Source organism: Schistocerca gregaria, chromosome 7 (assembly GCF_023897955.1).
Source record: "Schistocerca gregaria isolate iqSchGreg1 chromosome 7, iqSchGreg1.2, whole genome shotgun sequence".
NCBI classification, from domain to species: Eukaryota; Metazoa; Arthropoda; class Insecta; order Orthoptera; family Acrididae; genus Schistocerca; species Schistocerca gregaria.
The window spans coordinates 205295882-205310611 of record NC_064926.1 but is presented as its reverse complement, the minus strand read 5'-3'; the positions used below and the strand labels follow the sequence as shown (position 1 = coordinate 205310611).

The window sequence follows — 14730 nt, the reverse complement described above, 5'->3', positions numbered from 1 at the left end:
AGTAGTACAAGTTTATATGCCAACTAGCTCTGCAGATGATGAAGAAATTGAAGAAATGTATGATCAAATAAAAGAAATTATTCAGGTAGTGAAGGAGACGAAAATTTAATAGTCATGGGTGACTGGAATTCAGTAGTAGGAAAAGGGAGAGAAGGAAACGTAGTAGGTGAATATGGATTGGGGGAGAGAAATGAAAGAGGAAGCAGCCTGGTAGAATTTTGCACAGAGCATAACTTAATCATAGCTAACACTTGGTTCAAGAATCATAAAAGAAGGTTATATACATGGAAGAATCCTGGAGATACTAAAAGGTATCAGATAGATTATATAATGGTAAGACAAGAGATTTAGGAATCAGGTTTTAAATTGTAGGACATTTCCAGGGGCAGATGTGGACTCTGACCACAATCTATTGGTTATGACCTGTAGATTAAAACTGAAGAAACTGCAAAAAGGTGGGAATTTAAGGGCATGGGATCTGGACAAGCTGAAAGAACCAGAGGTTGTACAGAATTTCAAGGAGAGCATAAGGGAACAATTGACAGGAATGGGGGAAAGAAACATAGTAGAAGAAGAATGGGTAGCTCTGAGGGATGAAGTAGTGAAGGCAGCAGAGCATAAAGTAGGTAAAAAGACGAGGGCTGCTAGAAATCCTTGGGTAACAGAAGAAATATTGAATTTAATTGATGAAAGGAGAAAATATAAAAATGCAGTAAATGAAGCAGGCAAAAAGGAATACAAACGTCTCAGAAATGAGATCGACAGGAAGTGCAAAATGGCTAAGCAGGGATGGCTAGAGGACAAATGTAAGGATGTAGAAGCTTATCTCACTACGGGTAAGATAGATACTGCCTACAGGAAAATTAAGAGAGACCTTTGGAGAGAAAGAACCACTTGTATTAATATCAAGAGCTCAGATGGCAACCCAGTTCTAAGCAAAGAAGGGAAGGCAGAAAGGTGGAAGGAGTATATAGAGGGTTTATAGAAGGGCGATGTACTTGAGGACAATATTATTGAAAGGGAAGAGGATGTAGATGAAGACAAAATGGGAGATAAGATACTGCGTGAAGAGTTTGACAGAGCACTGAAAGATCTGAGTCGGAACAAGGCCCCGGGAGTAGACAACATTCCGTTAGAACTACTGACGGCCTTGGGAGAGCCAGTCATGACAAAACTCTACCAGCTGGTGAGCAAGATGTATGGGACAGGCGAAATACCCTCAGACTTCAAGAAGAATATAGTAAAGAAAGCAGGTGCTGACAGATGTGAAAATTACCGAACTATCAGTTTAATAAGCCACAGCTGCAAAATACTAACGCGAATTTTTTACAGATGAATGGAAAAACTGGTAGATGCGGACCTCAGGGAGGATCAGTTTGGATTCCGTAGAAATATTGGAACACGTGAGGCAATACTGACCTTACGACTTATCTTAGAAGAAAGATTAAGAAAAGGGAAACCTACGTTTCTAGCATTTGTAGACTTGGAGAAAGCTTTTGACAATGTTGACTAGAATACTCTCTTTCAAATTCTGAAGGTGGCAGGGGTAAAGTACAGGGAGCGAAAGGCTATTTACAATTTGTACAGAAACCAGATGGCAGTCATAAGAGTGGAGGGGCATGAAAGGGAAGCAGTGGTTGGGAGAGGAGTGAGACAGGGTTGTAGTCTTTCCCCGATGTTATTCAATCTGTATATTGAGCAAGCAGTAAAGGAAACAAAAGAAAAATTTGGAGTAGGTATTAAAATTCATGGAGAAGAAGTAAAAACTTTGAGGTTCGTTGATGACATTGTAATTCTGTCAGAGACAGCAAAAGACCTGGAAGAGCAGTTGAGCGGAATGGACAGTGTCTTGAAAGGACATCAACAAAAGCAAAACGAGGATAATGGAATGCAGACAAATTAAATCGGGTGATGCTGAGGGAATTAGATTAGGAAATGAGACACTTAAAGTAGTAAAGGAGTTTTGCTATTTAGGAAGTAAAATAACTGATGATGGTCGAAGTAGAGAGGATATAAAATGTAGACTGGCAATGGCAAGGAAAGTGTTTCTGAAGAAGAGAAATTTGTTAACATCGAATATAGATTTATGTATCAGGAAGTCGTTTCTGACAGTATTTGTATTGAGTGTAACCATGTATGGAAGTGAAACGTGGACGATAACTAGTTTGGACAAGAAGAGAATAGAAGCTTTCGAAATGTGGTGTTACAGAAGAATACTGAATATAAGGTGGATAGATCACGTAACTAATGAGGAGGTATTGAATAGGATTGGGGAGAAGAGAAGTTTGTGGCACAACTTGACTAGAAGAAGGGATCGGTTGGTAGGACATGTTTTGAGGCATCAAGGGCTCACAAATGTAGCACTGGAGGGCAGCGTGGAGGGTAAAAATCATAGAGGTAGACCAAGAGATGAATACACTAAGCAGATTCAGAAGGATGTAGGTTGCAGTAGGTACTGGGAGATGAAGAAGCTTGCACAGGATAGAGCAGCATGGAGAGCTGCATCAAACCAGTCTCAGGACTGAAGACCACAACAACAGTGTTTGATGACACTGCCCTGGGACCAGCACCGTATAAAGTAGGGTATATTCTGCTGCGACAAAAGTCGTGGTATAGTGATATGCATGCATACAGATGGTGGTAGTATCATGTACAAAGAGTATAAAAGGACAGTGCATTCTGGCAGAGCTATCATTTGCACTCAGATGATTTATGTGGAAAGGAATTTCCGACGTGATTAAGGCCACACAGCAGAAGTTAACAGACTTCAAACACGGAATGGTAGTTGGAACTATATGCTTGGGACATTCTACTTCGGAAATCGTCAAGGAATTTATTATTCTGTGATGCACAATGTCAAGAATGTGCCAAAAATACCAAATTACAGACATTACCTCTGACTACGGACAACAAAGGTGCTGATGGCCTCCACTTAATGATTGAGAGCAGTGGCATTTGCATAGAGTTGTCAGTGCTAACTGACAAGCACCTCTTTATGAAATAACCACAAAAATCAATGTGGGATGTATGACATGTCCGTTAGGACAGTGTGGCAAAATTTGGCTTTAATAGGCTGTGGTAGCAGGTGACCGATGCAGGTGCCTTTGCCGTCAGCACAACATTCCTGCATCAACTCTCTTGGGCTTGTGACCATATTGATTGGACCCTAGATGACTGGGAAACTATGGCTTGGTCAGAAGAGGGCCAACTTCAGTTGGTAAGAGCTGATGGTGTGGTTCGAGTGTGGCGAAGACTGCACGAAGCCATGAACCCAAGTTGTCAACAAGGCACTGTTCAAACTGCTGATGCCTCCATAATGGTGTGGGGTTTGCTTACACAGGACTGACTAAGTCTTCTGATCCAACTGAACCTATCGTTGACTCGAAATGGTTATGCTTGGCTACTTGGAGACCATTTTTAATTGTTCACATTCTCAAATGACAATAGGTTTTCTGTAAATGATAATGCGTTATCTCACTGGTCCACAATAGTTTGCAGTTGGTTTGAAAAACATTCTGGACAGTTTGAACAAATAGTGTGGCCACCCAGATCATCCAACATAAATCCCATTGAACATTTACAGGAAATAATTGAGCGGTCAGTTTGTGTACGAAACAGGGCACCAGAAACACTTTCTCAGTTACGGTCAGCTCTAGAGCAGCATGGTTCAATATTTGTGCAGGTGTTTCCAGCAAGCTGTTCAATCCATCATGTTACATCGAGTTGTTGCACTACAATGGGCAAAAGAAGGTCCAACATGAAGTTAGGAGGTATCCCATGACTTTAGTCACCTCAGTTTACATCTATTAATTAAAAAGTGTGTAAGGGCATAAAGAAGGTCCAACATGAAGTTAGGAGGTATCCCATGACTTTAGTCACCTCAGTTTACATCTATTAATTAAAAAGTGTGTAAGGGCATAAAGAACACATAATAGTTATTTATAATAATGCATGTGGCTTCCATCTTGGTATATGTCTTTTGGTTTGACACATTTTCAGTGGCTTGTGTGTTGGTATCATTGCTTATTTTAACGAGCAGCTTCTTGTTTGTTTTCATAAGACGAATCTTGCGACCTTTTGTTATTGAGTTGCATAAAAAAAGTTGGGGGGGTCTCTGAAACCTATCTGATAGAGGTGATAGAAGATGTTGCTGTTATGGACTGCATCCTTATGATGGACGTTCGATGTTATGTACTTTCTGTCCAATCCATAAACCACAATCTTCTTGGGGGAGTGGGGGGAGGAGGAGGGGACAACACTGCTTGACTCTGTATCATCATCTTTCTTCCTACTTTTCATTCTGCTCTTCTAAGTGTTTTTTGCTTTAAATTTAGGGATGTGGTTGGATGCACTGAAATTGGGTTTAAGCAGATGCCCACTGTAAACTACATTATTTACGAGGAGGTTACTAATTGTTCTGTTGCTACTAACAACTTTCCAGCAGCCTCCCTTAACAGTTAGCATTCAGTATTCAGTTTTACTTATCAGCTTAATCACACAGCATGTCACCTATTACTAATAGTGTGGCAATTCTCTGTTAAAAATTTTCTGCATGTTCACACCCCACTTCTTCACAGAGTAAAATAGTTAAAGAGCTAGACAGAAAATTCTCATTTGGCAGTAAGAATTTATTTAAAAACAAGGATGTATACCATATTAAATCAAGCACCAAGTTCAGCATCTTAGCAATCAGGGATTATGCAAGTATAGACAAATATACTTAAGCAAACATCAGGAAATGTGGATGATAAAAAGCAGGCAGAACACTGTAATACCAAAAATGCAACAAGTAACAATAACAGGCAATGGATATGATATGAAACTTTCTGGCAGATTGAAACTGTGTGCCAGACCGAGACTTGAACTCGGAACGTTTGTTTTTCGTGGGCAAGTGCTCTCCCATCTGAGCTACCCAAGCACGACTCACGCCCCATCCTCACAGCTTCAGTTCTGCCAGTACCTCGTCTCCTACTTTCCAAACTTCACAGAAGCTCTTCTGTGAACCTTGCAGAACTAGCACTCCAGGAAGAAAGGATATTGCGGAGACATGGCTTAGCCACAGGCTGGGGGGCTGTTTCCAGATTGAGATTTTCACTTTGCAGCGGAGTATGTGCTGATATGAAACTTTCTGGAAGATTAAAACTGTGTGCCGGACCAAGACTCGAACTCGGGACCTTTGCCTTTCGTGGGCAAGTGCTCTACCATCTGAGCTACCCAAGCACGACTCATGCCTCGTCCTCACAGCTTCAATTCTGCCAGTACCTCATCTCCTACTTTCTAAACTTCACGGGTAGATGATGTGTCCACATATTTTGTCAGTAATAATACTGTTTCTTAGAAAACATTACATCCATTGTACTTTTAGAGTCTTTTATATATTAACTTCTATTTAGTTCCACATGTTATTCTGTCTGTAGACAAAATTTGACAACAAACAAAGCTCAAAATTAGCTAATAGTATTTAAAAAATAAGATTATTATTTAAAGTGCAAACGATTAGAAACATTGTCATATTTGGCTTATGAAGGAAGGAAAGGCATCAGAAGACAACAGTGTTTGAATAGAAATGGTTAAAGCTGAAGAAAAAATAATACAAAAGAACTCGCAAAAATTACTTTACAGAAGCTTGCACCTGTGAATTTGGTTTCAAGATGTACTATTACTTATTGACCCAAAAAACTGGAAAGTAGGAATTTAAAAGCTTCTGTGGCAGGCAATTTGTTCTCAGAAAATTATACATTATCCATGGTGGTGTGACAGTTATTTCCCCTTTTTTAAAATAAGTATGTTCCAGTAAGATACAAATCTTTACACCCATTCATACAGAGAGAGAGAGAGAGAGAGAGAGAGAGAGAGAGAGAGGAATTATATGAATGGCCATCTCAGTTTTACGGGGTTTTTGTGGAATTGTCACTGAAAGATTAACTGAAGAAGCTCATTCACAGTCTTATGCATGCTTACTTAGTTTCATTACCTAGTGAACAAATATTAACACAAAGTCTTGATACATCTACACATCTGTTTACGTGGACTTTGTTAAAGCTGTTTCTGTTTCATATACTTTTTTATTGGTTCATTATATGGTGTGGTGTCAGCAAGTAAGTGCATTGTGATAAGGTTGTGTGCATTTTTCCACCTTTTTAACTGGTACTGTTTGCAGCATGTAACCATAACCACTTGTTTTCTTTCTTAACAGACTGATAGTCTGCATGTTAAGCACTGGCCTTTACTAAAATGAAAATAATTTAAATTACTATTATGTTAGCAAAGCTACTTTGTGTATACTTTGATGTGCTGTTGTTTGCAGTTTGAAAGAACGTCCTGTTAGCCCGACTGTGGCAGCAGGAGTGAGCTTGCTGCCGGGACACCCCGCACAGTGCCCCATGCCTGCAGGAGCCCTCGGCCCTGTGCCATCTTTGTCGAGCCCGCTGCCCAGCATTGGCAGCCCCATCGGGGTGGCCACTGCTGGGTCTGCACCACAGGCTGCAGCAGCTGCTGTTGCTGCTGCGGCAGCTGCTGCCGCCAGCAGCGCGGTGTTCAGGGGTGGAACCCAGGCCCCCACGTCTCAGGTTGGTACTGGTTATCTGCTTAAGTATTGAGTTGAACCATTGTATGATCACTGCTCAAAAAAAATGACAACAGATTTAAATAGTGTCTGAAAAATTCATCTGTTCTCCACATAGTGTTTGATGTGATTTGGTGCACTGGTAATACATTGGACTGGGTGGTGCAAAATTACTGTTCAGCCATTTGTGATTGCTCCTATGATAAGGCCTCGGCTGATTTTCTTTCCCAACCTTAGCTTGTGTTCCATCTATAAATACTTAATCTTCCTTCCTCCTTCCTATAGTGACTGAAGTCTTTGTTTTATTTAGATATTATTCAGAAATACCTGCAAACAATGTACATTGTTTGATATCTTATAATACAAATGAATTTTTGTTTCTATCACAGTAGTATACAGGGTGTTTAGGAATTCCCATTACAAATCTCTAGGACTTGTAGAGGGGAGTGCGTACATAACATTATGAATAGGAGCCCTTGTCTGGAAATGTACTGTTTTCGTTCTACGATGGTTTCAATTCAGATGTGCAATGCATCCACAACTGCTGCACTAGAAATTGAAGAGACACCAGATGGAATAGAAAGTGTGTACCAGAACATGCTTCATAGGTACAATGTCTGTAACAACACTTGTGGAAGCCACATTGACCCACTTTTGTAATAAATTATAATTGTTCTGTACGTACGGCAGCTGGGTTCTTTTTTGTTTTGGAATAATGTAAACACATAATGTGTTAATTCAAAAAAATGTGCTTAAATGATAAATGGATGCATAATTATGTTTCACTTCGAATTGTTATCTAATAGGTGTACTCCATCACAGCTAACTCAAGCCCTCTAGCAGAAGTGGATGAGTTAAACATATGAATTGAAAGTGTCATAGAACAGAAACAGTGTGTTTCCAGACATGGATTTCTATTCAAAATATTATGTATTCGCTTTCCTCAATAGGTCCTAGAAGTCTGTAAGGGGTATTTCCAAACAGCTTGTGTAATGCCAAAGACAAATTTCGGTTGCATACACATTTGCACAAATTGTAATAATGTTATATGAATACAGGTAATTTATGACATTAAAAATAACATTTCATTCAATATTTGAAGTGTTAAGTTGTTAATAGACAAATAGAAAAGACTGAGAATGTTTCTAGCTTTTGGTTGATAAAATGAACCAACTGTCTCCCGTTACAAGCTTATTGTACCCTGTCAGAGTAAGGGCCTCTTGTGAAGGCAGTCATTTATACTGGCTCTGCTGTAATTTCTGCGCAGCATTTTGTGTGGGCATATTATACCAACCAGTTTTCAACCCAAATGAATGACTACCACCAAACTGATGAAGAGCAGAGTTAACCACACTGAGCAGAGCATGCAGTGGCTGCTTGATGACTCGTATTGTTTAAATCTTCACCCCCCCACCCCCACCCCAACTCTAGCTTCTCTGAAATACCTAGAAGGCAACTGTCATAGCAACACATCCTTCTATCACATCATCACCTGATGTCAGAGTTTGTTAGCCACTGGCTCATACCCACCTCACCCCTGCCCCATTCCAATTTCACTCATCCTACACAGACCCTCATCTACACAAGCTCCCTCTTTCTCTTTGTGATCTCCTCCTTCCAATCCACTCCTTCATGTAAAATTGTGCTACCAACAACTTTCACTGTTTACAGCCAGAATGAGCTCACTTGTGTCACATTCTATCCTGGATGTCTGTGCCTACTCCTCCCAGCCATGTGGCACCCTTCCCCAACCCTCTCTCCTGCTGCCCACCTATTTTCTGCCCGTGGCCAGTCCATCCAACACAGTCCCTCAACCCAGTCAAGTTGTACTGTTGGTGCAGTGTAGTCAGCCAGAACAATGTAGCTGTACAAATTTATATGCATTTCAATGTAGCCTCTAGCTCTGAAAAAGGATATGTGTCAAAGATAGCAACATCATCAGTCTTGAAATTTCCTGGCAGGTTAAAACTCTGTTGGATCAAAATCCAGACTTGGGACCTTTGGCTTTCTTAGGCAAGTGTCCTATCAACTGAGCTACCCAAGCACGACTTACGAGCCATCCCCACAACTTTACTTCCACCAGTAACTCATCTTCTACCTTCCAAACTTCACAGAGGTCCTTCTGCAAAACTTGCAGGACTAGCTAACACTCATAGGAGAAATCCATGTATCAGTAATATTCTTTCTTACAGGAGCACTAGTCCTGCAAATTTTGCTGGAGAGCTTCTGTGAAGTTGATAAGGTAGGAGATGTGGTACTGGTGGAAGTAAACCAGTGAGGACAGGTTGGGAATTGTGGTCGGGTAGCTCAGTTAGTAGAGCACTTGCGCACAAATGGCGTAGGTCCCAAATTGGATTGTCGGTCCGGCACACAGTTTTAATCTGCCAGGAAGTTTCATATCAGCTCACATTCCGCTGCAAAGTAAAAATATTCCACCAAAGTTTTTCCGTTACTATATTTATGCGAATACAGAGAGAAAAAAGGTTTGCCTTTTTTGCCTTAGGAGGCACAGTTCCCACTACTGTCGATGAAACAAATGCAACCACACAAAATTTGATATTCTCTTTCCAGATTTGGTTGAAGAATATAATTTTTTCCAGTACTATCAAATGATCCAAGAGACCCCTCTGCGGCTCCAGGGGTAAGCATAGGCTTGAGGTATTCCTGCCTGTCGTAAGAGGTGACTAAAAGGAGTCTCTCACATTTCGGCATTTATGTGATGGTCCCCTGTAGGGTTTGAGGAGAGCGAGCCAATTGGGGGAGGGTGCCTTACATGGTGCATCGTGTCCATTGTGCATTGAGATCTTTAGCCCACTTTCTCGTCGTTGCATTGCAGTCCCGCTCATTCTCCATCTCTTGAGCGAGGGTGCGTTTTCCACCATGCACTATGCAGTGTCACTTTCTGTGCCGACGATGTCATGGACTTCTTTGAACCTGATATCCAGCACAGTAGTTAGTCTGTTGTGGTGGGGCCACTATGTGCCCTGTTGGTTTTAGCCACTTGACAACACAGGGATCACTCTGCTGATGTCTGCGCCATTAACTCCCCATGTATGCCGTGGAGTAGATGCCCATCACCTGGGGCGTGGGGATTCCCGGCGATGGCCATCCTGCCAGGTGGCCCTTGTTGAGGCTGGGTGGCACCTGTGGGGAGGGACCTTGGTCGGAGTGGGTGGCATCAGGGCAGATGACATGCAATGAAGCATGGTACATCACCACTTGCTGGTGGCCAACCACCAGCAGTCTCTAAGCGTTCCAGGGCTCAATTTAATGTGCAGAAGTATGATCCCAAATCATTCCCCTCCCTGGCCACACCATAGGAGGAACGAAAGGCTAAGGATGGGGGCGAAGCTTATTCGCCCCGGTACCTAGTATGTACGAGAGCTGATGGGGAACCTTCCATGACAATGAAGTGTCAGTTCTTTGTAGAGCATTTAGAGGACAAGTTTGGAGTGGTGGAGGGCTTGTCCAAAATGCCCTCTGGGTCAGTTTTGATAAAAGCAGCATCCTCTGCCCAGTCACGGGCATTACTCGCTTGTCACAAGTTGGGGGATGTTTCTGTTACCATCACACCCCATAAGAGCTTAAATATGGTTCAGGGTATTATATTCCACAGGGACCTACTTTTGCAGTCTGATGACGAGCTGCGCACCAATTTAGAGTGGCGAGGTGTTCATTTCATCCTACGCGCTCATCAGGGTCCGAGGGATGCTCAGGTTGCCACCGGTGTCTTCATCTTGGCCTTCGAGGGTGATACATTGCCTGAGAAGGTCAAGGTGATGGTCTTCCGCTGTGACATCAAGCTCTACTTCCCTCCCCTGATGCAGTGCTTTAAGTGCTGGAAGTTCGACCATATGTCTTCCCACTGTACTTCCAGCCTCATGTGTTGAGTTTGCTTACACCCATCACATCCCAATACTCCTTGTGCCCTGTCTCCCATCTGTGTCAACTGCAGAGAGCATCATTCACCTTGCTCACTGGACTGCGAGATTGAACAGAAATAGAGGAAAATTGTGGAATATAAGACTCTGGACCGACTGACCTACACTGAGACTAATCGGAAGTTTGAACACTTCTATCCTGTTCGTATGACCACCTCTTACGCCGTCGCTACAACTGTTCTAGCCGCATCAGCTCCATCGCCCCCAGTCACCTCTCAGTGCCGGAAGACTACACCTTGATGGTGGGGGGCAGTTCCCTCCCTGTTACTCCTGCACCACCTACTTTGGGAGCAACCCCCCCCCCCCCCCCCAACCAACCATCGGGGATGTCTGTCCCCAATTCTAAGCCAGAGAAGCGTCCAACTTCTTTGGCTCCTCTCACTCGGAAGGGGTCCCTTTGGTCCCTCCCTTCCCATGTTTCTGTTAGTGGCAAAGTTGACACCTGCCAGTAGCTGAAGTGCCCCAAAGCAGTTGGTCATAGGGCTTCACAATCCTCCTCAGTCCCAGAGACAGAATCCGTGAAGCCCACCCAGCCAGAAAAACTCAAGGAGCAGCGAGAAAATTCCCCTAAGACCAAGGAACTTGAGGCGGCACCCACCCCACCGCTACCTACAATCTCTGCATCTGAGGATGGGGTGGAGATTATGGCGTCCACTGAGGACCTGGACCTCGCCAAACCCTCAGACACAATGGATATCATCTCCTTAGGAAATCAGTTGGTGGCTGCAGGTGACCCTGAGGCGTAACCCATCTCATTGAATGTTAAATGCCTTTCCAGCCTCACAGTCATATTATCCTCCAGTGGGATTGCAAAGGTTTTTTCCACCACCTTGCTGAGCTCCAACAATTTATCAGCCATCAGTCTTCACCCTTTCTTCTGCATTGCTCTCCAGGAAACTTGGTTTCCGGTGATGCAACCCCCCCCCCCCCCCTCTCCCTTCCCGCTCTCCGTAGCTATCGGGGTTAGTATAAGAATTGGGCAGCTTATGTGAGGATATCTGGTGGGTCTGCGTCTACGTCCTTAACTCTCTTTACAGCGAGTGTGTAGATCTTCAAACACCTTTAGAGGCTGTCACTGTTAGGGTGTGGATGACTCAGACTGTTACTGTCTGCAGTATCTATCTTCCACAGGATGGTGATGTCCCACAGCATGTATTGGCTGTGCTGATAGCCCAACTGCCGCCATCTTTTCTGTTACTGGGCGACTTTAACGCCCATAACCCTTTGTGGATTGGTGGCAAAAGGTCAAGGCACTGTCGTTGAGCAAGTGTTGGCACAGCTTGACCTTTCCCTCTTAAATACTGGCACCTCCACACATTTCAGTGTGACGCATGGCACATAATCAGCCATTGACCTTTTGGTCTGGAGCCTTGGCCTTCTACCATCTGACCAATGGAGTGTGCATGACGACTTATGTGGTAGTGACCACTTTCCAATCTTTCTCTCTCTGCCACAGTCTCACTCTTCTGGGCACCTCCTCAGGTGGGCCTTGAATAAGGCTGACTGGGACTCATTCGCCTTCATTGCCACTACTGAGACCCTTTCTCAAGACGCCATTGATGTGGTGGTTAACACGATAACCACCTGCATCGTTTCTGCAGTGGAATCTGCAATTTCCTGTTCTTCCGCATCCCCTCGGTGGAGGACTGTGCCTTGGTGGTCACCAGAGACTGCTGAGGTGATTAGAGATTGCAGGGAGGCCCTCCAACATCATAAGCAGCACCCATCACTTGAACGCCTCATTGCCTTTAAGCGGTTCCGTGCTCGAGCCCGATGCCTTATTTGCCAACGGAAGCAGGAGTGCTGGGAAAGGTATGTCTCCACCATTGGCAACCATACCTCTCCTTTGCAGGTTTGGACCAAGATTAAGCAACTCTATGGCTATCAGAGCTCAGTCAGCATACCTGGGCTTCCCTGAATGGAGCAGTCTGTACTGCAACAGACACGAACTCTTAGCAGTGCATTATGCTCAGAGTTCTGCTCTACGAATTACCCTCTGGCCTTCCTCTCCCTGAAAGAGCGGTTGGAATGTCGGAGCCTTTCGTTCCAAGCGTGCCACCCCGAATCGTACAATGCTCCATTCCGTGACTGGGAACTCCAAAGTGCCCTAGCCACTTGCCCTGATATGGCTCCTGGGGCGGATTGCATCCACTATCAGATGCTCAAACACCTCTCAGTGGATGCCAGCGACACCTCCTAGACCTTTTCAACCATATCTGGGCTGAGGGTGAGTTCCTATCACAGTGGTGGGAAAGCATCATCATACCAGTGTTGAAACCTAGCAAGAGTGCCCTGGAGGTGGACAGCTATTGCCCCATTAGCCTCACCAATGTTCTGTGCAAGTTGCTCGAACACGTGGTGAGCTGGAGGTTCAGTTGGCTACTTGAGTCTCGGGGCCTTCTGTCTCTGTCTCAGGGTGGGTTCCGTAAGGGCCGCTATGCCGCCGATAATATGGTCTGCCTGGAGTCTGCCACCTGTATGGCATTTGCCCGCCATTAGCATCTGGTTGCCATCTTTTTTGACATGCGGAAGGTGTACGATACCACATGGCGACATCACATCCTCACCATGCTTCATGGGTGGGGTCTTAGAGGCCATTTTCTGATTTTTATTCAAAATTTTCTGTCACTTAGTTCCTTCCGCGTGCAAGTTGGTCCCTCCCATAGTTCCTGCCGAGTCCAGGCGAATGGGGTTCCACAAGGCTCTGTCTTGAGTGACTGCCTCTTTTTAGTTGCTATCAGTGGGCTAGCTGCAGCTGTGGGAATGTCTGTATCAGCTTCTTTGGATGCTGATGACTTTTACCTGTACTACAGCTCCACTGGAATTGCAGTTGCTGAACGGCAGCTGCAGGGTGCTATCTGCAAGGTGCAGTCTTGGGCTGTAAGGCACGGCTTCCAGTTTTCAGTCGCCAAGACTTGCGTCATGCATTTCTGCCGGTGTTGCACTTTTCACCCTGAGCCACGGCTTTATCTTGACTGCGAACCTCTTGCTGTGGTGGAGACACATTGGTTTTTGGGTTTGCTTTTTGATACCTAGTTGACTTGGGTCCTCATATTTGGCGGCTTAAACAAACGTGCTGGCGGCATCTTAACACTCTTCGTTGCTTGAGTCACACCAGCTGGGGTGCCAGTCGGTCTACCCTTCTATGACTGTATCAGGTGTTGATTCAGTTCTGTCTCGATTATGGGAGCCTGGCTTACGGTTCGGCATCGCTTTCCGCATTGCGGTTGCTTGACCCCATAGTTCACTGTGGGATTTGACTCGCAACTGGACTTTGTGCACCAGTCCTGTAAACAGCCTACTTGTTGAGGCTGGTGTCCCTCCACTGCGGATCCGGTGCCAACGATGACTGGCTGCTTATGCTGCACATGTTTATAGCTTGCATCCAAATTACCATCTCCTGTTCCCCAACTCGGTCGTCCCATCTTCCAGAATGGCAGCCTCGGTCAGGGTCTATGATTGCGGTTCGCGTCTAGTCTCTTCTCTCTGGGCTTGAGTTTTTCCCTCTCCCACCTCTTTACCGGGCCCATACCCATATACCCCCATGGTGTGTGCCCCGCCCATGCCTTCAGCTGGATTTGCACAAGGCCCGAAAGACTTGGTCCCTCCTGAGGCCCTCCGCCAACGCTTTCTTTCCCTCCTTGCCGCATTTCACGGCTCTGCTGTAGTTTGCACCAATGGTTCGATGGTTGCTGGTTGAGTTGGTTATTCTTTTATTTATGGGGATCAATCTGAGCAACACTCATTGCTGGATGGCTGCAGCGTTTTCACTGCAGAGCTGGTAGCCATCTCTCGTGCTCTAGAGTATATCTGCTCCTGCTCAGGTGAGTCCTTCATCATCAGTAGTGACTCCCTGAACGGTTTACGAGCTATCAACCAGTGTTTTCCTCTGTCTCGTCTGGTGATGGCTATCCAGGAGTCCATCGATACACTTGCCCATTGCGGCCACTCCGTGGTTTTTGTATGGACCCTGAGTCATGTTGACATCCTGGGTAATGAACGTGTTGACAGGGTGGCCAAACAGGCTATCAGTGAACTGGCCCTGGAGATTGGCCTTTCGGAATGTGATCTCCAGTCAGTATTGTGGCAGAAAGTCCTTGGTACCTGTGAACCACTGTAAAACTCTGTGTGCTTTTAATTCCTTTTTTTCTGGTCTTTGTCTGTGTCTTTCTTGTTCTGTGTCATTCCTTGTCATCTGCATTGCTTGTTTTTATTCCCTGTGGG

General features: G+C 44.6%; 1 protein-coding gene across 8 annotated transcripts in view; it reads left to right on the top strand.

Annotated features, from left to right (window-relative positions):
- Positions 1-14730, top strand: part of LOC126281595 (mediator of RNA polymerase II transcription subunit 25) — a 175332-nt gene that overhangs the window by 51504 nt on the left and 109098 nt on the right. For all 8 annotated transcript variants that reach the window (XM_049980681.1, XM_049980688.1, XM_049980685.1 and 5 more), the window contains one exon: positions 6308-6569. In XM_049980681.1, coding sequence (XP_049836638.1) covers positions 6308-6569 — 262 coding nt within the window. The remainder of the gene's footprint in view (positions 1-6307; positions 6570-14730) is intronic.